At 45.5% G+C, this 26,628-nt stretch overlaps 1 protein-coding gene across 1 annotated transcript in view; it reads right to left on the bottom strand.

Moving 5' to 3' along the window:
• Positions 1-11,643: 11,643 nt before the first annotated feature.
• The window catches only part of sppl2 (signal peptide peptidase-like 2), a gene marked incomplete at its 5' end in the record, with an annotated part of 52,578 nt that continues 37,593 nt past the window's right edge, over positions 11,644-26,628 (bottom strand). Inside the window, 7 exons of the mRNA XM_038776564.1 lie at positions 11,644-13,177; positions 13,990-14,049; positions 16,761-16,921; positions 19,045-19,122; positions 19,548-19,647; positions 21,616-21,678; positions 22,765-22,839. Coding sequence (XP_038632492.1) covers positions 13,004-13,177; positions 13,990-14,049; positions 16,761-16,921; positions 19,045-19,122; positions 19,548-19,647; positions 21,616-21,678; positions 22,765-22,839 — 711 coding nt within the window. The remainder of the gene's footprint in view (positions 13,178-13,989; positions 14,050-16,760; positions 16,922-19,044; positions 19,123-19,547; positions 19,648-21,615; positions 21,679-22,764; positions 22,840-26,628) is intronic.

Genomic DNA, 26,628 nt, shown 5'->3' with positions numbered 1-26,628 from the left:
CAGATCACTTGCTAATTTCTCTCAGTAGAGAATTTAAACCTGCTATCTTTGTTAAAGAGGGTATTTGTCTTATGGATGTTGCTAGGAAAGATTAAGGGTTACTTATAAAGTACTGCATTCTTTGGGAGGGGGAGTATTTGAGCTAATAGTTGCTGAGATGTTTACTGTGTGTTTATAAAATGTTAACTGGATTCATATAATAAACATTGTTTTGTTTTAAAAGTACTTTAGATCTCTGTTGCATCACACCTGTAGAGTGGGCCCTTGTGCTCCCCATAACCAAAATCTATTCAAAGTTGTGGGTCAGGTGAACTCCATGATCTCTAACCCCTGGCCCATAACACTGGAGATTTGTTCGCCTTCAATCCCATTAATTTCCCCAAAACCATTTATTTTTCTTTACTAATGCTAATTTCCTTCAGCTCCTCACTAAAACTTGTGTTTCTCAGAACTTCCAGTACATTATTCATGCCTTCCCTTGTGAAGACAGAAGCAAAGTACGAATTTAGTTCCTCAGCCATTTCTTTGTTCCTGGTTATGAATTCCCCTGTTTCTGACTGTGTGCAACACACATCACAGAATGTTCATCAGGAGCCCTGGCCAATTTTTTCCCCCTTCCTAATTATACCCCCTTGTATGACAAGTAGGAGAAACAAATCAGCACAACATCTTGAAATTAAAAAGAGTGGCTCAGATCTGTGCATGTTTAAATTAGGAAAATTTTATTTAGAAATCATAATCCATAACCCATCCAATATAATTCTTTGGACAAGAAAAAAGTACATAAATAATTTTATCAAAATCAGTACCACTTAATTGCTGAGTTCAGAAGCTTTATTGTGGCAATTAAATAAAATCCAATGCCCAGTCTTTTTGCTGGCATTAGCCAGTACTAGGCACAGATCACTGACCCTGCAAGCATTTCCTAGACGTATTAATGTGGGCTTTATTTTCCTATTTGTCCTTTTGTTGCCTAAATTGCTTTTTGGAGTGTTTCTGTCATGGTTATTACACAAAGAACAAACAAAGGAATTAAAGCCACGCTGATTTATTCCTAAATTCTCTTTTGAGCGATTTTCCAATCTGGCACCCATCTATTTTTTAAAAAACTGACTCAAGTCAAACACACTCACCTCTTTGATAGTTGGTAACAGTGGAAAATGTTTATTTTGGCTGACACTCAGTTGTCTGTATTTGTCGGAACTATTGCATTATACAGATGGAAAAAGATTGTTTTCACTGTACTTACACAAGCCGCAACAGTGAAGGTTTTATTTCCCAACATTTTACCCATTTTGACAAGTTTCACTGGGAATATCCCCTACCCTTGGTATTTGGGTCAAATGCTTCACTGGCAGATATAAAAACCATGTTAGATTTTCCAGGAAATTGGGAGTTTCATTCAATGAAGTTCTGAGTCTACAGGTGGTCATTCTGCCTATCGAGTCTGAACTGACCCTCCAAAAGAGCACCCTACCTCGGCCGACTCCCCTGCTCTATCCCAGTGACCCCACCTAACCTGCACATCTTTGAAGTCATCATGAACGGTCCTCGTTAAATGAAAATCACACACCACTAGATATTGTCAGAGATTATCACACGATAAAAACAGGATCCCATCACCGCCCTCTAAATCAGGGAACTCCAAACTAATGAAATATAATCCGATTACTGATATGCAGAAGGGTACTGGACAGCTGGTTTAGCTTCCTGAAAAGTTTAGTTTTTAAAAAAAAAATTTAATTACCCAATTATTTTTTCCAATTAAGGGGCAATTTAGCGTGGCCAATCCACCTACTCCGCACATTTTTGGGTTGTGGGGGCGAAACCCACACAAACACGGGGAGAATGTGCAAACTCCATGCGGACAGTGACCCAGAGCCGGGATCGAACCTGGGACCTCAGCGCCGTGAGGCGGTTGTGCTAACCACTAGGCCACCGTGCTGCCCTGAAAAGTTTAGTTAAAATGTTACACTTAAAAGGGTGGCCTCAAGTCAATTTAATGTGTCATCGGGTGTTCATTCAAGAGGTCTAGCTCAGTGGGCTAGACAGCTGGTATGTGATGCAGAACAAGGCCAGTAGCACGGGTTCAATTCCTGTACTAGCTGAGAATTCTGAATTCTCCCTCTGCGTACCCAAACAAGCGCCTGAATGTGACGACTAGGGGCTTCTCACAGTAACATCATTGCAGTGTTAATGGAAGCTTACTTTTGACAACAAAGATTATTTAAAAAATTCCGTAACCCACATTTACTGGCACTACTTCATAATGGTAATGAATTTACTTTTAGATTTAAAATTTAGAAAGGGCAAAAAAAATTCAGTTCCAATATCTGAATTTAACAATCCAACTCTCTGTGGGCTCAACATTTCTCATTGAAAAATGGCAAAAGATTTATTTTTCTCTGTAACCAACAACCCAGAAATGAAATCATAGGAGCACATGGTTCCATGGTAAAAACACGATTGCTACAGAGGGTGTAAAGAAAGCACACAGTGGGGACAGGAGCTGGTGAATGGCAGCCAAGCTTCTGGCAAAAGTTCCAGTGTTACCAATCAAGAAAGACGACTCAGTGTTATATTATTTTTCAGCTTTCATCTCACTAGTTACAAGTGGTTAGCGATTTACTATTACTAAAATTAAGGGTTCAGAAGGAGAGAGTGGGTCACCACTAGGCAGACTAGGATTAACAGACAGGCAGTTCATCAATCCCCTCAGAGGGTGGCACTCACAAACCGTTATTCAATGTCAAATATCAATGATGATGCTGACACGGGGATGGGGAACAAGGGAGAAAACAGCCAGAAGTAATGGTCCATATTGAAACTAACATAGGTAGAAAACAGGCTGAGGTCCTACAAGCAGAGCTTCAGGAGTTGGGAAAAAGATAAAAGAACACAAGTGTTAATCGCCCATGTGACACGCTAGGGTGTACAAAAGCAGGAAGATTGAGAACTCTTTTGAGGCAGGCAGGACTCTGTACAAGCCAGTCGTGTTGCAGCAGAACAGGGCTCGGACCAACATAAAAAACAGAACACAGAAAAGTGTAAAAAGAGCAGAAATTAGACAGAGAAAAAAGTCAACGCTCACTGTACTGTGTTAAAATGCATGTCAGTTCATGTGAAGTTTTGCAAATAAGGTTGATAAATTAGAAGTCTCATGGGATTGCGATACAGTGGCTTTAATGAAAACTTGGGTAAAACATGCAGAGGATCGGGCAGTGAATACAAAAAAGAGTCATGTAAATCGCTGCTTAGGGCATGAGTATTTTGAACAATGTTGGGCACCAAACTTTAGGAATAATATCTTGAGAAGAGGATACAGAGCAGCTATACCAGGATAATACCAGGGATACGGGTCTTTAGTTATGTAGGTATTGTTTCCTTTGGAGAAGGAAAGGTTAAAGGGGAACCCAAAGAAGTATTCCAAATTGAGGGGTTTTGATAAAGTAAATAGGGAGAAACTATTTCTTCTTGCAAGTGCGGTAATAATCAGAAATCATAGATTTAAAATAATTGCGAAAGAACTAGAGGAGAAAATAGGAACATTGTATCACACAAAAGGGATATTAAGTTCTGCATATCACTACCTGAAAGGGTTTTGTAATCAGATTCCATCAGCTCTTTCACAAGGCAACAGGATATATATACTTGGAAATGAACTAATTTGGAGGTTATGAGGAAAAGGAAATTAGAAGAGAAAAGGCAGCGTGAGACTAAATTGTGCATTTACATCACTGAGCTGACACAGACAAAATGATTGTTCTAGTATTTTAAATAAGATTGGAAATTTATGGGGATTAATCCAGGGACCGAGGTTAATATGACTCACAGGTGACTAAAAAGTTCTAGTTTGTCATCTTTGAGGAATGACATACAAAATGGCAGCAGTCAAAACAAACAGACACATCCACTTCCAACCAAACAAAAATCTAAGTGAAAATTGAAGCATTTGAACTTGTTGAAATTCACTCATGGATGTGAGCAATGCTGGAGAGCTATGCTTATATATCATGATTACAGACTTCTTAACACTAGTTGCCGAAAAATTGTAAAATTGACGAATACTGGAATGTTTGAAGCATCCTCAAGACTCGTCTGCAGATTTGCCCCAACTGCAAAGTCACGGTTTGCATGTTCTGCCCATCCACAACATTACCCCATGAGCCTTGAAAGTGATGAACTTACAAGTAAATGGGTTCTAAAATTCTCAGCTTAACTGTTTTTAAATAAAAACTTATTTTACTTGTAAATAAAAACTTATTTTACTTGTAAGCCAAGATTTGGAGTTTATTTCTCGAGGGATAGAATTGCAAAGTTAAGCTATGTTAAGCTTCTCATGAAGCTTGGACAGGCCACACCAGTACTGCATTTAAAGGGACACAGTGATGCAACAGTAGTGTCACTAGATAGTAATTCTGAGGCCCAGGTTTATGGTCTGCGGACATGGGTTCAAATTCCACTACCAAATACAAAATTGTCATTTGACTCACTAATGTATTTTAGGAAAGGGAATTTGCCATTCGTAGAATCTATAGTGCAGCCAATCAAGTGTACACCAGCCCTTAGAAAGAGCACCCGAATAAACCCATGCCTTCACCCTATCCCCATAACCCAGTAACCCACCTAACCGTTTGGACATTAATGGGAAATTTAGCATGGCCAATCCACCTAACCTGCACATCTTTGGACTGTGGAAGGAAATCCACGCAGACACAGGGAGAAAGTGCAAACTCCACACAGTCACCCGAGGCGGGAAATGAACCCGGGTCCCTGGAGCGATGAAGCAGCAGTGCTAATCACTGTGCCAACATGCCACCTATTCTTATCTGATGTATATGGTTGACTCGTCACTGGCCTCTGAAATGGACTAGCAAGTCATTTAGTTTGAGCAACTAGGTATGGGAAACAAATGCTGACCTTGCCAGCGACATCCCCATCCCACGATTGTATAACAGCTCCCATCTGCCTAAGTTATGGCTGAAATGACTGAAAAGTAAACAAGAGAGTCTAAAGTAAGAAAAGGGCCGTTAAGCCCACTCCACTGAAGACTCCCAAATGTTGTGAAATTGCCTCAATCGTGAATGTCTTCAGCTAATTAAAAATATTTCAGCAGCACAATTATACTGTTTTGAAAATTAGCTTTTAAAGATTCCTAAAAAATCTCTATTGGAGACCCGACAATGGCCGTGCAGTCTGTGGAAAAGGGCTGACATTTTAACAAATTATTTAGCAGGCGGTGGGTGTCTCAGACTCGGCCAGCACTTTTAGTGCCCAACCCTAATTGCCCTAGAGGAGGTGGTGGTGAGCTGCCTTCATAAACCACGGCAGCCTCTGTGGTGTACGTACGCCCACAGTGCTGTTAGGAGGGAGTTCCAGCATTTTTACCCTGCGACAGTGAAGGAACGGTGACATAGTTTCAAGTCAGGACGATGCATGGCTTGTAGGGGAACTTGCAGGTAGTAGTGTTCCCATGTTTCTGCTGGCCTCGTCCTTCTGAGTGGTAGAAGTTGCGGGTTTGGAAAGACACAGTCTTGTAGGTGGTACACACTGCTGTTGCTGGTGGAGGGAGTGGATGTTGGAGCTGGTGGATGGAGTGCTGATCAAGCAGGGTTCTTTGAGCTGTTTGTGGTATTAAGCTGTGAAATGCCAGTGCTAAATTAGCGGATTTCAGTTCAATACCACTTGGAGGTGCTAAAATCAACAGGTGTTCAGTAGATTGACGTAGGGGAGATAATCCAGGGTTCCCACTCAATCCCAGCTGGAAAGTGTGCATACAGAAATGCTGGGGGGGGGGGCACAGAATTATGCGAGGCTTTGATAGTCCCAAAGTCGAATAGTCTACCAACATTCAGTATGGCACAGAATTGAACAGTCACCTGAAAGGTGCTGCATTTCCTGTGGAACCGTTAACCATTAGCATTTTCAGAAGAAATTGAGACACATTTGAGAGGGACTCAAGTAAAAAATGTCTCACTGTAATTATTTCACTAAAACAGAGCAATAAATGAATCCCCGTGTTGATGTTCAACTTAAACTGACTGAACTATTAATCTACAGTATTAATTCTTGTTCTCATTGAAGATCAGACTGTTTGTAACGGTTGAATAAAGGCTTTTTACAGAATTCAAGGAATACGTTAGCTGCTCTGAAAACTATATTAGTAAAAATACTTCCATGTAGATAAAGAGTGATTTTTTTATTTGGTGTGGCGTTTGATTTAGTTGCTTGTGGTCAGCCATCCTATTCAGTACATGCTCATTTTTGAAGAGGGGGAGGAGTTAACCATTAACAAAATTCATGATCCTGGCCTCGTCATTGAAAGTTCAATGTAAGGTGCTCCATATCAGATTGATACTTCTCAACAATCTTTTTAAGCAATGAGCCAAAATTCCTACTGGTTCATATTTTTATAGTATGTGGGAGGAAGTCATTCAAGCACAGAGATAGAGAGAGACAATCTCTGAAGTATCAAGGTGTGTAAGTGAAGAGGCAGTGCCTGTTTCTTACAGAACATTTATCTGTTTCTGAACCAACACATGAATCAGCACAAATGCTGCAAGATCAGCATTGAAATATTCCCAATCTGTGTTAAATTAACTAATTGCAGCTGTTGCTATAATTGCTGGTGATCTAATTGGCCTCAGTGCCTCTCGGTTCGGGAAGAAACCCAGTATCGGTTCCTGTTTTTGATTGGTTTCCAATGGGTGCATAGATGTCAGGTGAAGACACAATTGGGTTCAGCACTGATGGCTCCATGGGCAAATGGGGAGCCAGCTAGTTTAGATGGCTACTGTTTGATTTAGAATAATGCCAACAGCATGGATTTGATTTCCATTCTGGCCGAAGTAGACTTGGGACCCAACTCTTCACCTTAACCCAGAGAATGGAAGGTAATGGCAAACCACCACTGAGAAAAACTGCCAAGAAGACTTCCGGTTGTGGCTATGCGGAGCTAATCCACACGTTCGGCAGCTCCCGCTTTAATAGGAATTGTGGGCTCTTTTAAGGGCCCCAAACGGCGCTGATTCGACGATTCCCGGCGGATAAAGGGGTCTGGAGCAAAACCCCCCGGGATTTATGGTGCGGACCCAGAGTGGGGCGAGGAGAAAAACGGCAGCAGCTCCCCTGGAAAAGCGGGGGAAGGTGGACAAAATGGCGTCCGGTGGAGCCCCTGAGGAGTGGAAGCAGTGGGCGGAGGAGCAGCAGGCGGCCCTTCTGTGCTATTTTACGGAGCTGAAAGGGGAGTTGCTGGAATCCCTGAAAGTGACGACGAGTAAGCTGCTGGAGACCAAGACAGCTCAGGGTGCAGCGATACTCGAGTTGCAGCAGCAGGCCTCTGAGCGCGAGGATGAGGTTTCGGCCCTCGTGGGGAAGGTGGAGATGCACGAGGCGCTCCACAAAAAATTAGTTCGAGGAGATGGAGTTTCGATCAAGGAGGAAGAACTTGCGGATCCTGGGCCTCGTGGAGAGGCTGGAGGGGTCGGACCTGCCGGCCTATGTCGCCGTGATGTTGAACTCGCTGGTGGGGGCAGGATCCTTCCATCTGCCCCTGGAGCTGGAGGGGGCCCATAGACTACTAGCCAGGCGGCCTAAGGCGAATGAGCCCCCGCAGGCGGTGCTGTTCCATCGGTTCAGTGACTGGGAGTGTGTGCTGCGATGGGCCAAGAAGGTGAGGAGCAGCAAGTGGGAGAATTCGGTAGTGTGCGTCTACCAGGACTGGAGTGCGGAGGTGGCTAAGCGGAGGGCCGGGTTCAACCGGACCAAGGCGGTGCTCCACGGCAAGCAGGTGAAGTTCGGCATGCTGCCGCCTGCGTGTCACCTACAAGGACCGACATTACTATTTTGAGTCCCCAGAGGAGGCGTGGGCCTTTGTGCAGGCTGAAAAGTTGGACTCGAACTAGGGATTGGGGGCTGTGGGAGTTTTTTTTGTATCACTGTTTATGCTGTTGCTGGTTATTCTGTTTGGTTTTTTTCTCTCGCTTTCAGATGATGTTGGTTATGGTTTTGTGTCTTAAGGGGGGTATTGGGGTTTGTGGTTGATCTGTTTTTGTTTGTACGGGGTTGGTGGATGGGTTGGGACTGCTATTTGGGAGCTGCGTTGGGGGGTGGGGTGGGGCAGTGTGAAAGCGCGGGCTTTCCTCTGGTTTCCCGCGCTGCGGGTCGAGGGGGGTGGAGCTGGTGGCAAGGGGCGTGGATATCAGATCCGTTTTCCCGCGCTGAAGTGGTGCCAAGGAGCTGATGCAGGGGGGGAGGGGTGACCCCATATCGGGAGGGGTCGGAGTTAGGGCGGGAGCTGCCGGGGTCAGCAGAAGTCAGCTGGCTCACGGGAGTACTATGGAGGGAGCGTCGTGGCTAGGAGGGGTCCTAGCCTGGGGGGGGGGATATACCGGGTTGCTGCTGGATTGGCCAGGGAGGAGCTGGTGTGGGTCGGGGTGAGGTTCTATCGCCGTGGGAAACGGGCTGAAGGGGTGCTGGCCAGGGGCGAGCAGTCGATGGGCCATGGCTAGTTGACGGGGGAGGGGGGCGGGGTGCCCCCTGATCCGGCTGATCACGTGGAACGTGAGGGGGTTGAATGGGCCGGTTAAGCGGGCCCGGGTGTTTTCGCATCTGAAGGCGGACGTGGCCATGCTCCAGGAGACTCACCTGAAGGTGGCGGACCAGGTCCATCTGAGGAAGGAGTGGGTGGGGCAGGTTTTTCATTCAGGGCTCGACTCGAAGAACCAGGGGGTGGCGATCCTGGTGGGGAAGAGGGTGGCGTTTGAGGCGGTGGCTGATAGTGGCATACAGTAGTCCCCCGTTATACCACGCTCCGCAATACCACGGTTCGCGATATACGGCGGGGGGGCTTATGGACCCCAACTGTCAGCTTCCCTCTCCGGATCAAAGTGAGCCAGCCGCTGAAATTGACACTGCCGGCTGCTCTCTCCCTCCAATCAGAAACATTAAAACTTAAAAGTTGGATTGGAGGGAGAGAGCAGCCGGCAGTGTCAATTTCAGCGGCCGGCTCACTTTGATCCGGAGAGGGAAGCTGCTCTCTCACTGAAACAATCAGCCGGCCGCTGAAGTTGACACTGCCGGCTGCTCTCTCCCTCCAATCAGCCGGCAGTGTCAATTTCAGCGGCCGGCTCACTTTGATCCGGAGAGGGAAGCTGCTCTCTCACTGAAACAATCAGCCGGCCGCTGAAATTGACACTGCCCGCTGCTCTCTCTCTCCAATCCAACTTTTAAGTTGTTAAAAATGCAGCAGTGCTTGTTTTAATTAGATCCACGATGGGGGTTTTAAATTTATTTAAAACCCCCATCGTGGATATCCGCGGCTCGGATGCAACGCGGGTGGCTGTCTTGGACCCCAACACCCGCGTTATAAAGGGGGACTACTGTATAGGCCAATTTCACTGCTGAATGTGGACGCCAAGTTGCTGGCGAAGATCTTGGCCACTAGAATAGAGGACTGTGTGCCGGGGGTGATACATGAAGATCAGACGGGTTTTGTGAAGGGGAGGCAGCTGAACACTAACGTGCGAAGGCTGTTAAATGTGATAATGATGCCGGCGGCAGAAGGAGAGGCGGAGATTGTGGTGGCATTGGATGTGGAGAAGGCCTTTGATAGGGTTGAGTGGGGGTACTTGTGGGAGGTGTTAGAGAGGTTCGGGTTTGCGGTGGGGTTTATTAAATGGGTGAGGTTGCTGTATGAGGCCCCGATGGAGAGTGTAGCGACAAATGGGGGGAGGTCCGAGTACTTCAGGCTCCACCGTGGGACGAGGCAGGGGTGCCCCCTGTCCCCCTTGCTTTTTGCTTTGGCAATTGAGCCTCTTGCCATGGCTCTCAGGGAGTCGGGGAGGTGGAGGGGTCTGGTGCGGGGTGGGGAGGAGCACCGAGTGTCGCTGTATGCAGATGACTTGCTGCTGTATGTAGCAGAACCGGTGGGGGGAATGCCGGAGGTGATGGAGATTCTTGCTGAGTTTGGGAGTTTCTCGGGCTATAAATTGAACCTGGGCAAGAGTGAGCTGTTTGTTGCACACCCGGGAGATCAGGAGGAGGGGATTGGTCGGCTCCCGCTAAAGAGGGCAGTGAGGAGTTTTAGGTACCTGGGGGTTCAGGTGGCTAGGAGCTGGGGGACTCTGCACAAGCTTAATTTTACTAGGTTGGTGGAGCAGATGGAGGAGGAGTTTAAAAGGTGGGACATGCTGCCGCTGTCGTTGGCGGGTAGAGTACAGTCCATTAAAATTACGGTGCTCCCGAGGTTTTTGTTTCAGTGCCTCCCCATTTTCATTCCAAGAGCCTTTTTTAGGAGGGTGAACAGCAGCATTCTGGGATTTGTTTGGGCGCACGGGACTCCGAGGGTGAGGAGGGTCTTTTTGGAGCGGGGCAGGGATAGAGGGGGGCAGGCACTGCCCAACCTCTCTGGGTACTATTGGGCGGCTAATGTCTCGATGGTACGCAAGTGGGTAATGGATGGGGAGGGGGCAGCATGGAAATGGATGGAGATGGCATCCTGTGGAGGCACAAGCCTGAAGGCACTGGTAACGGCGCCGTTGCCGCTCCCTCCAACGAGGTACACTACGAGCCCACTGGTGGCGACTACCCTCTAAATTTGGGGGCAGTGGAGGCGACACAGGGGGGAAGTGGGGGGCTCGGTGGAGGCCCCGCTGCGGGGGAACCACCGGTTTGTCCCAGGGAACATTGATGGCGGGTTCCTGGAGTGGCACAGGGCGGGCATTAGGAAGTTGGGAGACCTGTTCATTGACGGGAGGTTTGCGAGCCTGGGTGAACTGGAGGAGAAGTTTGAGCTCCCCCCGGGGAATATGTGCAGGTACCTTCAGGTCAAGGCGTTTGCTGGGCGGCAGGTGGAGGGGTTCCCTTCGCTGCCCCCGCGGGGAGTAAGGGATAGGATGCTTTCGGGGGAGTGGGTCGGGGATTGGAAGGTGTCTGACATCTACCAGGTGATGCAAGAGGTGGAGGAGGCATCGGTAGAGGAGCTGAAGACTAAGTGGGAAGTGGATCTGGGGGAGCAGATTGAGGAGGGGACATGGGCGGACGCCCTGGAGAGAGTGAACTCCTCCTCTTCATGTGCGAGGCTTAGCCTCATCCAGTTCAAGGTACTGCACAGGGCTCATATGTCCGGGACGAGAATGAGCAAGTTTTATGGGGGTGAGGACAGGTGCATTAGGTGTTCGGGGAGCCCAGCGAACCATGCCCATATGTTTTGGGCATGCCCGGCACTGGGGGAATTCTGGCAGGGGGTGGCGAGGACTGTGTCTAGGGTGGTAGGGTCCAGGGTCAAGCCAGGCTGGGGACTCGCGATATTTGGGGTTGGGGTGGAGCCGGCAGTGCAGGAGGCGAAAGAGGCCGATGTTTTGGCCTTTGCGTCCCTAGTAGCCCGGCGGAAGATCTTGCTGCAGTGGAAAGGTGCGAGACCTCCGAGCGCGGAGACCTGGATCAATGACATGGCGGGATTCATTAAGCTGGAGAGGGTCAAATTCGCCCTGAGGGGGTCGGTACAAGGGTTCTTTAGGAGGTGGCAGCCTTTCCTCGACTTTCTGGCTCAACGATAAGGAACTAGGTCAGCAGCAGCAGCAACCCTGGGGGGAGGGGGGGAAAAGGGTCTCAGGGGGGTATTGTTTAAGTTAATTTGCTTATTGTTAATTTATTTTGTTGTTTATTGGGTTTGGGGGGTTGGGGGGGGGGGGGTTGTTACATGCGTTGGTACGGGTGCCGGGAGTGTTTATTATTGTTATTATTATTAGTGTTCTGTTGCTATATATTTTTCAAACAATTCCAATAAAAAATATTTTTTAAAAAAGAGAAAAACTGCCAAGAAAATAGCTCAGGATGAAGCATCAGCAAGAGCCAAGAACCTGCCAACAGGGCACATCTTTCATGAATTACACACTTTGAGAAATGGTCACTTGGATAAGAGACTCGAGGGTGACTAGCAATCATAAGATGATGCCCAGCAAGAGTCCACACATCTTGGCATGATAAAAAAAAAATGCCTGTAAGGTGGTAATGGTAGCTTAGCCTATCAAGTTCTACACTTGTCTTGAGTTATTCAATGTTCTATTTATCAAATCTGGGCCAGGCTAGATGGACCAAAAGGTCTTACCAGTCCTGCACATTCCGACTTTGCTGGTGTCATAAACATGACGCTTAGGTGCATAGCTTCTGTCATTTGAAACCCAAACACTGTCAGACACACTGGTTTAGGTGCTATCTAAAAGATTACATGACTGATTACTGAATTCTAAACTCCCTATCTACCCAATAAATTGTGCAGTGATGGCCTCAGGCAGACTGAGACATCAGCTAGAAATGTACAACATACAAGACATTGTTATTTGGGAGTCTGCCGTAATATTTTGAGGATATCCTCACTAAATGTACTCTTTACAAAGGAGAAATTGTTCTGCCTCACAAAACCTTCTTATGGTTCAGCTGTTTGTCATTTAGGAGGAATAAAAGTGGACGGTAGCGCTATAAACATTTGCACAATGACTTGTAAGTCTGTATGTTACTGGTTGAAGTGATAATACTCAAAAGGGTCTTGGAATGTGGCATTACAAGTTTTTTTTTCTAACAAATCATCCTTAACTACAAACATAGGAGCTCTTCTAAGAATGAGGATCACTGCATTGCTGGCATAAACAGTTTGAGAACAAAGGTCATTCGTATAGCTGGCCCTGATGATGAGGAAGTGCAAATAATGTGATAGATATAGGGAGGGGGTGGCCACTGTACAACTGGCTGTCATAGTTTGGGTGCAAGGATAGTTTGAGTTGGGGTGGTTGCATACATCGCCCTGATAATTTGGGAGTTCGGATATGATAGGAGAAGGACACTGCAAATCTGGCCTTGATGCTTTGGGAGCTGCAGTAGGTAAAAATGTACTCAATTGGCATCCCACTATGGTTCAGTTTACACGTGCAATAGAGATCTATCCCGTTTTATATAAACCCTCTATGAGCATATTTTAAAATTGTATACAAGTACATTATCAGCATTATGACTGGCTGGTTCTGTCTTTTGGCAGGAAGTTCTCACGAGATTCAATTTCATTGGTGGATTCTGTGAATCCTGCTGGTGGATCGGTCACGGCTTCCTCCTCATGGTGGGGAGTAGTTGGAGTTGACTTGTTTGAAGGCTGTGCACAGATGTCAGGAGCCGCAGATATTGGCTGCAACATTCAAATAAGGAAAAGTAATGGGTCAGTATGGTACAATTCAAAATCAAATAACCGTGATCAGATGTGCAATTGTGGATCACTCTTCACAGGACAATCACTGCTCCCGCACCAAACCAAAGTTATAGTTTAATCCCCTTCATGGCTCCATGAGTAAATGTATTGTCTTATTGTTTTAAGCTGTACAGACCAGGTGACTTTGATCAAAGCCCTGATGTATGCCACATTGGCTGGTGTGATCTAGGGCAGTAATTGGGGCACTGCAATTGATTTCAGTGCATTACAACTGTGACTACAGTTCAGAAAGAAATGTACTTCATTGGTGCCATCATTAACACTGCCTGTTTCCATTTCTGCACTATCACCCAACGTTGCCCATGCCTCAGCTAATCCACTGCTGAAATCATCATTCATAATTCTGAATCTGACCATTCCAGCTATCATCAATTGTAAAACCCCACCCGGTTCACTAAAAGCCTTAAGGGAAGGAAATCTGCCGTCCTTACATGGTCTAGTCTACTTGTAACACCAGGCCACAGCAATGTGGTTGACTCTTAGCAAGCCACTCAGTTCAAGGGCAATTAGGGGTAGAAAAGAAATGCTAGCCCTGTCAGCGACACCCAAATCCCAGAGAATTAAAGAAAAAACTGAGCCACTTTATGTTATGCAGCACTCGGCTATGGAGCGCGAACATAAGGGATATTGCACTCTGCTTAAAAGTGTATGCCACCAATACATTAATTCTTAACAATTGTTGGAGAATTGTTTTTGATTCTCTTGGTTTGAATTACTTCAGGCAGACTTACCAGCTTGGATTTAGTTGATGGTGGTGAAGCAACACACAAGGCGGCATCATGTGAACTGGTCTGAAATTTGGTTTAAAAAGAAAGATTATTTTTATCACACAAGATGAACTTTTAAATAAAGCTCCTTTTTTCTTCATTCAACACACCCCTCAGCAGAGGAGACTGACTGAGACAAATACCCACGGTCTCTGAAACTGTACCACCAAGAGGTTCCTGCACAAAACCTGAAACTACTCGTAAGATTCACCTCCTTCCCTATTAACAGTCCCCTACATTTTTCAGCAATCAAAAAAAGGTTTAAGAGTCTGTCACTGATCTACTAAAAATTGTCTTGCAGCATGGCTTGTGCCATCTACAAGGCACAAGTCAGGAGTGTAATGGAATACTCTCCACTTGCCTGGATGAGTGCAGCTTCCAAACATCACTCAAGAAGCTTGACACCATCCAGGAGAAAGCAGCCCGCTTGATTGGCATCCCTTCCACAAACATTCAAACCCTCCACCACCGGCAAAAAATGGCAGCTGTGTGTACCATGTACAAGATGCAGTGCAGGAACTCACCAAGGTTTCTTAGGCAGCATCTTCCAAACCCATGACCACTACCATCTAGAAGGACAAGAACAGCAGATACCTTGGAACCCCACCACCTAGAGGTTCCCCTCCAAGCCATTCACCACCCTCACTTGGAAATATGTCGCTGTTCCTTCACTGGCACTGGGGTCAAAATCATGGAACTTCCTCCCTAACAGCACTGTGGGTGTACCTGCACCTCAAGGACCACAGTGGTTCGAGAAGGCAACTCACCACACCTTCTGAAGGGCAACTAGGGCTGGGTAATAAATGCTGGCCTAACCAGCGACGCCCACATCCTGTAAATGAATTTAATTATTTTTTAAAAAAGCATAAATTCCAGGCAGCATAGTGACACAGTGGTTAGCAGTGCTGCCTACGGCGCTGAGGACCTGGGTTCGATCCCGGCCCTGGGTCACTGTCTGTGTGGAGTTTGCACATTCTCCGGTGCCCGTGTGGGTTTCACCCCCACAAGCCAAAGATGTGCAGGGTAGGTGGATTGGCCCTTAATTGGAAAAAAAAAATTGTGTATTCTAGATTTACTTTTTAAAACAACATAAACTCTCGGGAATGTTGAATTATAATTGCAGGAGACTAGGACTAAGAGCTGCACTCTAAATTCATATTCAATCAGGCAGGGGCACAGTGCAGTACTAGGGCTGGCCTCAGTGACCGAGGGGAGGGAACATTCAGCCAGACACATAAGGATTTGTTTCACACATAATAAACGATCAGTTGAGTGAGCTTTTACAGTCTAGCTGCCCCAATTGGGCTGTAACCAAGTAGGATCCACATTCTGGAGTCAACTGGTGCACAGAAGTATGAAAATGGGGTATACTGAAAGCATTTGAATACAAAACTATAAAATTGCTTGAAAGTGAACTATGAAACCTTGGGCATGCCCAGTAGGTTTTTCTGATCAACACACGCAAAACCCAAAAACTGATCTCCCAGCCAAACTATTTAGAAATTCATTGCCACCCGCAGGGTACCTTCTACAACAATAGGGAATCCATACTCATCCTATTGGAAGACATTCCATTCAAATAGGCCCAGGAAGCTTAATTGCAGGTTGGCAGGGCTGAGGTTTAAAGGAAATCCAAGTGTTCACAGAATGCAAGTATGGTTCGACCAGCTAAAACTATGAAGCCGCTTCCCATTGCTTGATCAGCTAGGAATACCATTAGGATTAGTTGGAGCCAAGTGGGAAGCATCCTAATCCCTTGCGAAAGGTTTTGGTAGTGGTTGTGTAAGTGCTTCGAAGCAATGCAAACCCTCTTATTTCTGCTACCAGATTGCCGTGTCTGTCATGTGTGACATCTCGTATCTAACTTAACCCCAAGAAGATCCTCTCAATTTTCTCACCAAGGAGGTTCTTCACTACTCAATCATTTGACAACAGATGGACACAAAATGGAAACACCTAACAGCAGCAGACTGTCCACAGGCAGGTCGCAGCAATAGAAAAAGCCACAAAGTCTGATAAAAATGTAATACAGACAGCCCCAAAAATTAACCATAGCAACAACATTTGAAACAAAACTCCATCAGCAAGAGTTTTCACAATTGCATTTTAGAAAAATTGAAGATGAAAAATGAATTAAAGCAAACCATTTATATTCAAGTTACAACAAAAATAAGTCTGCTCAACCAATAATATCTATTGTTGATGATGGAAAAGTATTATGAGGCACGTTCCTTTAAAGGTTAGAGTTTAGGACAAGTAGGGAGATTTTACAAGCTAGAGCTGTGCTTCTTGGAGTAACAGAGGGGATTTTACTCTCCATCTGATCCACAATGTACCCATCTGGGAGTAGTTCTTAAAGCTGGTAATGGGAGATAAAAGCAAAAGAAGTGCTCACTCGCCAGCATTCGGGTCCTTTGGCTTGATCAGCACAAAATTAGCAACAACATAGCAAAATTTCATAACCCAGTCTCCAATTTGTGTTTCCTTCATAAAAGTGTCAATCGGCCATTGAATCAGACACTGTTTAACGGTGAGATATTTAATCAGAAATGCTTTTCTTCTAGGTTGATATGAAGGTTTCAGGAAACCCCAAAATAACATGGTTAAACCCTGTTATCAAACTTCACACCAGTCCCAAGCTAGACCAGCATGATGAAGAACCGCAAATCTACTCAACTTTGTTATATTTTTGAAAAATAAAATCTTCTATGCACTCATATCAAACTGGTATTCACCGCAAATCCACTTCCGTTCCAGAACATCGCCACCTCTTTGCGCCAGCAAGCCACACTAATGCTAGTGATCAGAGTGCATGGGACCAGGTAAAGAAGCGCTGGCTGACCCGTCTGCATCAGTGCCAGGGCAACAAAGGTAATGAGAAGTCCGATGCCATAGGCTATGGAAAAGAAAAAAGACTTCAATATACAACAAACACTTGTATAAACATAAAAAGTATATGTAGAAACAAGAAAAATCACACCACGTGTACAGTACTCAGTCACTTTCAACTGAATGCATTTAATGTTAAATTGCACTAATTTAAAAACTTTCTCATTTCCCTCCTGGACATTGTACAGGTTTCTTCTGTGAACATTAACCATCAAATTCAGGCCCTGGCTCTGGTTTTTATTTTTGAAACTCTCAGCTTATTGTTTCCCCATCGATTTTAGAGGCATGCCTGATTCACCACTTTGGTCTTTCCAAAGCCTTCAATTCTCGCCAACATCGTAAAAGCTATTATTAAAGGCCATTAAATCCATTACCTGCCTCCTACAGAAGTAATTAATAGGGACACAGCCTTGAATACCTTTTATCTCTACCTGCCCCAGGCGCAGGATTGATCAGATATAAAGGATCTTCTCAAACCTCTGATAGTTTCGACAGTCTACACTGAAACATTAATCTATCTTTTGTCTTTCAGGAGCTAATGGCGTTGCTGTTAATTACAGCATTTTCTGCATTCCTGGTTTATTTTGCCTCCAGTGGGAGGTGTGGTATAGTATGGTCATTGAGATTAAACTAATTGTGTTATTTTTCATATATATTTCATATGTCCAACATTAAAAGAAAAATGCCACAATTTTCTACCAAGTATCTATCATTTTAATCAAGTTTCAAATATTTCTGTACACAACATATAGTGTGTCTTAATTGTATTTAACTCTCAACTGTGCAGCTCCAGCTGTTAAACCTGAAACTAAATAACCCAGCTGAGAAAAGCACCAGCAGCACAAAATTACTGGAAAGCTAATTCACTTCCTCAATTCTACCTTTTCAAATCATTACAGGTCGAAAGGTAACATACTGAGAAATGTTTTTCGTGTATTCTATGTTTCTATATGGGCACCGCTGGCTAGGCCAGCATTTATTGCCCATCCCTAATTGTCTTTGAGAAAGTGCTGGTGAGCTTCTTGAACTGCAGCAGTCCATGTGGTGTACAAACACACATGGTGCTGTTATGGAGGGAGTTCCACGATTTTGACCCAGCAACAGTAAAGGAACAATGATATATTTCCAAGTCAGGATGGTGTGTGGCTTAGAAGGGGAACTTGAAGGTGGTGCTGACATGTCCTTCTAGGTGGGAGAGGTTATGGATTTGGAAGGTGCTGTTGAAGAAGCCTTGCAAAGTTGCTGCAGTGCATTCTGTAGATTGTACACACTGCTGCCACTCTGCGTCAGTGGTGGAGTGAATGTTGAAGGTGGTGGATGGGGTGCCAATCAAGCAGACTTTTTCCTGAATGGCATCAAACAGGCTCCCCAAACAGGCGCCGGAAGGTGGCGACTAGGGGCTTTTCACAGTAACTTCATTTGAAGCCTACTTGTGACAATAAGCGATTTTCATTTCATTTTCAACATTGTTGGAGCTGCACTCATCCAGGCTAGTAGCAAGCATTCCATTAGATGCCAAACGTTGCCATGTAGACGGTGGACAGGCTTTTGCGGGTCAGGAGGGAGGGGAGTTATTCAGTACAGAATTCCAGCTTCTAATCTGCTCTTGTAACCACTATATTTATATGTTTGGTCCAGTTTAGTTTCTGGTCAATAATTACTCCCAGGTTGTTGTAGTGGGGGATTCAACAATACCACTGAATCAGAAGGGAAGATGGTTAAATTCTCGGTTGTTGGAGGTGGGAATTTCCTGGCACTTGTGTAGCATGAATGTAACTTGCCACTTATCAGCCCAAGCCTCACCGTTCTCTTGGTCTTGGGATAAATGGACAAGGACTGTTTCAGTATCTGAGGAACCACAATTGCCAATGAACATTGTGCAATCATCAGCAAAATTGTTCGATAGTAATAGTGCATCAGTGGCTTCCACTTATAGAATCATCAAATCTTACAGCACAGAAGGCGGCGATACAGCTCATCATATGTGTGTCAACTCTGAAATATAGAATTAGTCCAATTTCCCCACTACTTTCCTCCACAGAAAAATTCTTAATTTTTAGATTATATATTTATTGGTGAAGTTTCTACTCCACCGTTTTGTTGCCATGTCAAAAATAATGTGGCACTTACCAATCGTGCAAGCCACAAAGTAGATTCTTGAGGTCTGCACCTGAATGTCAAACCTGTGACAGTATGCTACCAACATTCCTGAAAGGAAAACAGAGAAGTATCACTGTACTTACATTTTTTAAGGGAGCGAGGAGAAAACTGCAATTTATGGTGACAATCAAAATGAAGGCCCTCCATAATGGTCTTATCCCCAAGTGGTTGGGGAACAGCATTTTTCAATTCAACTCAAACCAATAAGCATAAAATTTATATAGGTACCATTAGGGGCCGCCATTCTTTTGGTATCTGAGGCCCTGCAAAGAGCTATATTGTTTCTGTATGTAACCAGGGGAATACATATTAGATGGTTGCCCTATTTTGGAAGACCACCACTTTGCAGCAAATCCAAAATTTGTGGAAGAGAAATTTAACTGGTTTTCTGTATTTTATTAACCAAATATTTGAGGACAACCAGTTCCAGGGTTAAGGACTAAAGCAGATTACAATTGTGAGAATTTGTTTACCTGGTATTAAGACATCACCAAAGCCAAGGAGAGAGAACGGCCTGTCACACAATGCCAGAGGTGAAGAATTCAACCGGGGCACCTTTAGTACCATTGGGAGCTGAGGACAAGAGGAAAAGTCTCAACAAGATTGCAAATATTTTATTCGACTGAAGCACAGAAGAAAGTTTGATCTGCTTTGATTTTCTTGGCCACATATTAGTATCTGGTTGGGCAAACAGATTTGGGGTGAATCTCAATGGTTATAGAATTATCCTGCTAAATCTGAATATCCTATGACTAATAAGATGTCCTTTTTAATCTATCCATTTCCTCAAAACATCAATTAAATTGTTGAGGAACCTGTCCTAGGGCAAATATGCTTGAGAAACTTAAATAACACTTAATGGCTGGCAAGTATAAAGTATGCAGCACAAGATCTTACAAACTCAAAATTAATGAACTGTAAAATCTTTTGAAACTAGCTTGTTTACTCAATCTGAACATCGAAACTCATTGTGAAATACGCTGAGCCATCAGCTCTGCAGTGGCTGAACATATTTATCCAGTGAGTAGCTGAGACACTTGGACCAGGAAAGTCACATGTTTGATTATTGTCTGTGCTGGAATCGCAAGCCCAACGATGACCATGAAATCATTGTCGATGGTCATAAAACCCATCTGGTCCACTGATGTTTTTTGGGTAAGGAACTTTGCCACCCTGACCTGGTATGGCCTTGCCTACATGTGAATGTAAAAGCAATGTGGCTGACTCTTAAATGCCTGAGCAAGCCATTCAGTTCAAGGACTATTAAGGATAGGTAATAAACCCTGGTCAAGTTAGCGACACCCACATGCCATGAATTAATTTTTTTAAGTTAGTTGCTCCTAGCCAGGGCAGCAGTTGATCTCAGCCCTCCCGAGTTACAGAGCAGGACAGGTCATGATGCCTTAACGCAGTTGCTTTGCAATGACCTCTATTTGGAAATGTATGTGAGAGCAGTAAATGAAACGCTAAAATAGGAGCAAGTTCAACTTTGATATAGTGTGCAATCCGGACAGCAAGCCAACATTCATTCCCAGGTTCATACATAAATAATGCCAATCTGGGTGAACAACCAGAGGGTAGGTCCCACAAAACCAAACTCAGCAACAAGTCAGAACGGAGGTGAAACTGCAGGGCAAACTTTAGAACCAAAAATCCAATGATAGAAGTATCAACACTGCCAGAACTACATTAGGATGAACTTCAAATTCCAGGGATACGGTCATCATTATATCAGAGGAGAGTTCCCAAACATGTAGCAGAGCAATGGCTGCCCACGCAGTGATAATATCTGGATGCCACCCTGCTATTAAAAGGTAGAGCCAGAGTTCTGAATGTGCCAGGTTAATTTTTCACTCCTCCTCTTCCCCTACCTGGCAGGTGAAGAATCAAACAGAAATCTATTTGAGATGAGTTAAAATCCAGTTCCTGCTTGTAACCAGGACGGCAACTAGATCTTCCTGAGGAAACTGCTAGACCTATCTATTCTGTGTTGCAGAATTCCAGTCTAGCCCAGGAATGCCTCCAAATTGTAGTTGGGAGCAGGAAAAGTGCCTGTGGGGAATTGGTGTGGTTCAATGTGGTTGAAACTCAGCTCCACTTCAAGCTCCTCAAAAAGGAGTGGAATTTCTGGGCCTCAAGCTACAAATGGATTTAATACTTGAACCAAAGAATAAAAGATTAGGACAGCAAAATACAGGAGCCACGTGGCAAAAGCATCAGGCAGGAGGATGGAGGTTCCCAAAGGTATGATCCCCACCACATCAGTTCTCAGCTCTAACTGAGCCTCAACAACTTATATTTGTACAGCATTCCATGATACTACAAAGCACTTCCGAGGCGGAAAAAAGGAAAAACACACTAGTTTTGGAAGAGCAGGTCAATGGTAAGCAGGTACAATAGAGCAGGTTATAGGGCTACCAAAAAGAAGAGAGAATGGAATAGAAGAAATTGCAAAAAGTTTATTGAGAATTTTCATAACTCGCTGATGGAACTACTGCAGATTTTAACAAGCAGTGTTCGAAGATCTATTTTCAGTTGTACCTTTTCATGAGTGGAGAAATCAGAAGGACCAGCAGCTACTTCCACCATGATGCTCTCCCCACTCTGAAACACACAGAAACTCGTCACTCTTCAGGAACACAGCTTAACTTCAAAATAATATTAAAGCCCTTTGGAGGCCTTGAAAAACTAGGTGAATAAATCACAGAATGAGGCAATATTATTTTCTACTCCGTTCCCAATAGTTTACAAGCACTCGCTTCACCCAGAACTACCCTGCTCATGATTTAAACTGCTAAGTTACTTTATTCCTCTTTACACAGGATTTTCCCAGTCATTTTCTTCAAGTCTAGCTCAGTGGGCTAGGCAGCTGGTTTGTGATGCAGAACAAGGCCAGCAGCACGGGTTCAATTCCCGTACCAGCTTACCCGAACAGGGCAGGAATGTGGCGCCTAGGGGCTTTTCACAGTAACTTCATACTTGTGACAATGAAAGATTATTATTATTAAGTCTGGAGCAAAACAAAATTCTCAATTATTGCAGAATGCTTTTAACTGGTGACTGCTAGGATTCAAATTGGGGCAAAAGGTGTTGGCATTATTTTCAAAACGTTTTTCTTCATATTTCTCAATCAGATTGATTAAAAGGGATTAATGAGGAGTTGAGTTAGTCACATTTTTTTTAAATGTGAAAACAACAAAGCATTTCTCTTCCCCCCCCCCCCCCACAACATATGGCTTGGCTGCCAAATAGAAAGGACTGATTTCCACAAACATCACATGTAATTGCCACCCAAAACTCTGCTCCCAGCTTGCCCACTGGAGACGGAGCAAGATTGTCTGAACTCATGCCATACAGAATCCTTACAGCCAGCTGAAGGAGGAGACTTTTATTCCATTGATCTGAGCAGTGATTAGATCCTATATGGCAGAAGTAGGAAGCCAACTGCAACATCCAATCATCTTGCAATTGGTTCCATTACGTGGTAATTTTTAAAAAAGTTGGTGACCCCAAACTCTGGCTCCTGAACACCACTGATTAACTGCGATCAATTGTATTGACATTGCTGAAATATAAATCAGAGAAATCTCACTTAAAAATAAACAGAGCGATAACTTTCCACTGTCATTTATTTTTGCTACTTAAAGATGAAGGTATCTGTGGGCAATATGAAGTTAGTTTTCAGCTTACCCGAGTGAGGAACGGTGTAATGAAGACAAAGAAAATATCATAAACAAAGAGAACCATCAGCAGTAACGTGCAGGCCTGGATGGAAAGGAGATCATCATTAGAATCCAGAAATGGTTAATGCTCGAGTTAAATATAAACATTTGTAAACATTTATTAAAAAGATCAAATACAAAAACCAGTAAAATCTACACAAGGTTGATACAGTGACTAGTCAAAAATGTAGTGTCTCATCAATAACCTTCTCAATCAATCCAGCAACCAGTATAAATCAAGAGCCTGCCAACAAATTCAAGGAAATATGGATAGCTTTGTGAAACAACTGACTCAGTGTCACACACTTTGATTAAACACTAATTTATCCTTTCTTTAGTGATTACATTGACCATTATGGACTACAATACCTCAAGCACTAACTCCCTACTGGTTCACAGCTCCACACGCACTGCCACCCCGCTGGCTAACAGCTCCCTACACACTGCCTCCCCGATGGCTAACAGCTCCCTACACACTGCCTCCCTGCTCATTTACAGCTCCCCACACACTGCCTCCCCGCTGGTTCACAGCTCCCCACACACTGCCTCCCTGCTCATTTACAGCTCCCCACACACTGCCTCCCCGCTAGTTCACAGCTCCCTACACACTGCCTCCCTGCTCATTTACAGCTCCCCACACACTGCCTCCCCGCTGGTTCACAGCTCCCCACACACTGCCTCCCTGCTCATTTACAGCTCCCCACACACTGCCTCCCCGCTGGTTCACAGCTCCCCACACACTGCCTCCCTGCTCATTTACAGCTCCCCACACACTGCCTCCCCACTGGTTTACAGCTCCCTACACACTGCCTTCCTGCTGGCTAACAGCTCCCTACACACTGCCTCCCTGCTGGTTCACAGGTCCCCACACACTGCCTCCCCACTGGCTAACAGCTCCCTACACACTGCCTCCCCGCTGGTTCACAGCTCCCCACACACTGCCTCCCTGCTCATTTACAGATCCCCAGACACTGCCTCCCTGCTGGTTCACAGCTTCCCACACACTGCCTTCCTGCTGGTTCACAGCTCCCCACACACTGCCTCCCCATTGGTTTACAGCTCCCTACACACTGCCTTCCTGCTGGCTAACAGCTCCCTACACACTGCCTCCCTGCTGGTTCACAGCTCCCCACACACTGCCTGCCCGCTGGTTCACAGCTCCCCACACACTGCATCCCTGCTGGTTCACAGCTCCCAACACACTGCCTCCCCGCTGGTTCACAGCTCCCCACACACTGCATCCCTGCTCATTTACAGATCCCCACACACTGCCTCCCTGCTCGTTTACAGGTCCCCACACTGCCTCCCCACTGGTTCACAGGTCCCCACACACTGCCTCCCTGCTCGTTTACAGATCCCCACACACGGCCTCCCCGCTCGTTTACAGGTCCCCACACACTGCCTCCCCGCTGGTTCACAGCTCCCCACACACTGCCTCCCTGCTCGTTTACAGATCCCCACACACGGCCTCCCCGCTCGTTTACAGGTCCCCACACACTGCCTCCCCGCTGGTTCACAGCTCCCCACACACTGCCTCCCTGCTCGTTTACAGGACCCCACACACGGCCTCCCTGCTCGTTTACAGGTCCCCAGACACTGCCACCCTGCTCGTTTACAGCTCCCCGCATGCTGCCTCCCTGCTGATTCACAGGTCCCCACACACTGCCTTCCTGCTCGTTTACAGCTCCCCACACACTGCCTCCCTGCTCGTTTACAGCTCCCCGCACGCTGCCTCCCTGCTGATTCACAGGTTCCCACACACTGCCTCCCTGCTCGTTTACAGGTTCCCACACACTGCCTCCCTGCTGGTTCACAGGTTCCCACGCACTGCCTCCCTGCTCGTTTACAGGTCCCAACGCTCTGCCTCCCTGCTGGTTCACAGCTCCCTACACACTGCCTCCCCGCTGGTTCACAGGTCCTCACACACTGCCTCCCCGCTGGTTCACAGGTCCTCACACACTGCCTCCCTGCTGGTTCATAGCTTCCCACACACTGCCTCCCCGCTGGTTCACAGGTCCTCACGCACTGCCTCCCTGCTCATTTACAGATCCCCACACACTGCCTCCCTGCTCGTTTACAGGTCCCCACACTGCCTCCCCACTGGTTCACAGGTCCCCACACACTGCCTCCCTGCTCGTTTACAGGTCCCCAGACACTGCCTCCCCACTGGTTTACAGGTCCCCAACACATTGCCCGCCTCCCACTGCATCGCCAGAAAACGTTAGAAGGAAAAATCAGGATGATTCTGATGTTGACATAAAATAAATATTACTAATTAACTATACACAAAAGAGGGCAGCATGGTGGCTCAGTGGGTTAGCCCTGTAGCCTCACGGCGCTGAGGTCCCAGGTTTGATCCCGGCTCTGGGTCACTGTCCGTGTGGAGTTTGCACATTCTCCCCGTGTTTGCGTGGGTTTCGCCCCCACAACCCAAAGATGTGCAGGGTAGGTGGATTGGCCACACTAAAATTGCCCCTTAATTGGAAAAAATGAATTGGGTACTCTAAATTTATTTTAAAAAACTATACACAAAACGCTGGTCAACTACACCTCTAAAGCAGATTGGACATTGGTCAGACCTCATTGTCAATAATTTCTTACATAGCATGTAGCACTTTAGAATCATTGACAAACATTCTTTAGAACGCACAATGCTTTCTAGTCATATGAAAATGACTATATTTCATAAGAATATAAGGGCATTTGATCCAAAATGCATGTTTCCACATGCCAAAGGTTTAATAATAAACTAACACCAAACCAGTGAAAACTGGTGCACACACCACCTGAAAAATTAATATTTTTGGTGACTCAGGAAGAATACAACATAGGAAAAGTGGCCATTCAGTCCCTCAAGCCTCTCTTGCCATTCAATGAGATCATGATGGATCTGTGGCCTAACTCCAGATATCTGCCTTTGGCCCATACTCCTTAATATCTTTGCTAAACAAAAATCTATCTATCTCAGATTTAAAATGAACTGTTCTAGCTTCAGCTGCTGTTTGTGGGAGAGAGTTCTAAATCTGTACCACCCGTGGCATGAAGTGCTTCCGAACATCTCTCCTCAATGGTCTGGCCCTAATTTAGACTATGCACGCCTAGTTTTAAATTTCCAATCAGTAGAAATAGTTTATCGTTATCTCCCTTGTCTTTGTCTGTTAATATCTTGATGGATAAAAAGGTGCAATGAAGGTTCATTAGGATATAATTGGGGATCAAGGGTTAGAGTTATGAACAGACTTCAGGTGTTAGGAATCTTTTCACTTGAGTGGAGAAAGCAGAGGTGTTCAAGATTAAGAAATATTTTTAATAATAATCTTTATTGTCACAAGTAGGCTTACATTAGTACTGCAATGAAGTTACTGTGAAAAGCCTCTAGACGCCACATTCCGGCGCCCGTTCGGGTACACTGAGGGAGAATTCAGAATGTCCAAATTACCTAACAGCACGTCTTTCGGGACTTTTAGAACAGTACAGCACAGAACAGGCCCTTCGGCCCTCGATGTTGTGCCGAGCAATGATCACCCTACTCAAGCCCACGTATCCACCCTATACCAGTAACCCAACAACCCCCATTAACCTTATTTTTTAGGACACTAAGGGCAATTTAGCCTGGCCAATCCACCTAACCCGCACATCTTTGAACTGTGGGAGGAAACCGGAGCACCCGGAGGAAACCCACGCACACACGGGGAGGACGTGCAGACTCCACACAGACAGTGACCCAGCCGGGAATCGAACCTGGGACCCTGGAGCTGTGAAGCATTGATGCTGCCCACCATGCTACCGTTCCTACCACTTGTGGGAGGAAACCGGAGGAAACCCACATAGA

Source organism: Scyliorhinus canicula, chromosome 18 (assembly GCF_902713615.1).
Source record: "Scyliorhinus canicula chromosome 18, sScyCan1.1, whole genome shotgun sequence".
NCBI classification, from domain to species: Eukaryota; Metazoa; Chordata; class Chondrichthyes; order Carcharhiniformes; family Scyliorhinidae; genus Scyliorhinus; species Scyliorhinus canicula.
Note: the sequence above shows the minus strand (reverse complement) of the source record. Positions and strands in the feature narration are given on the sequence as shown.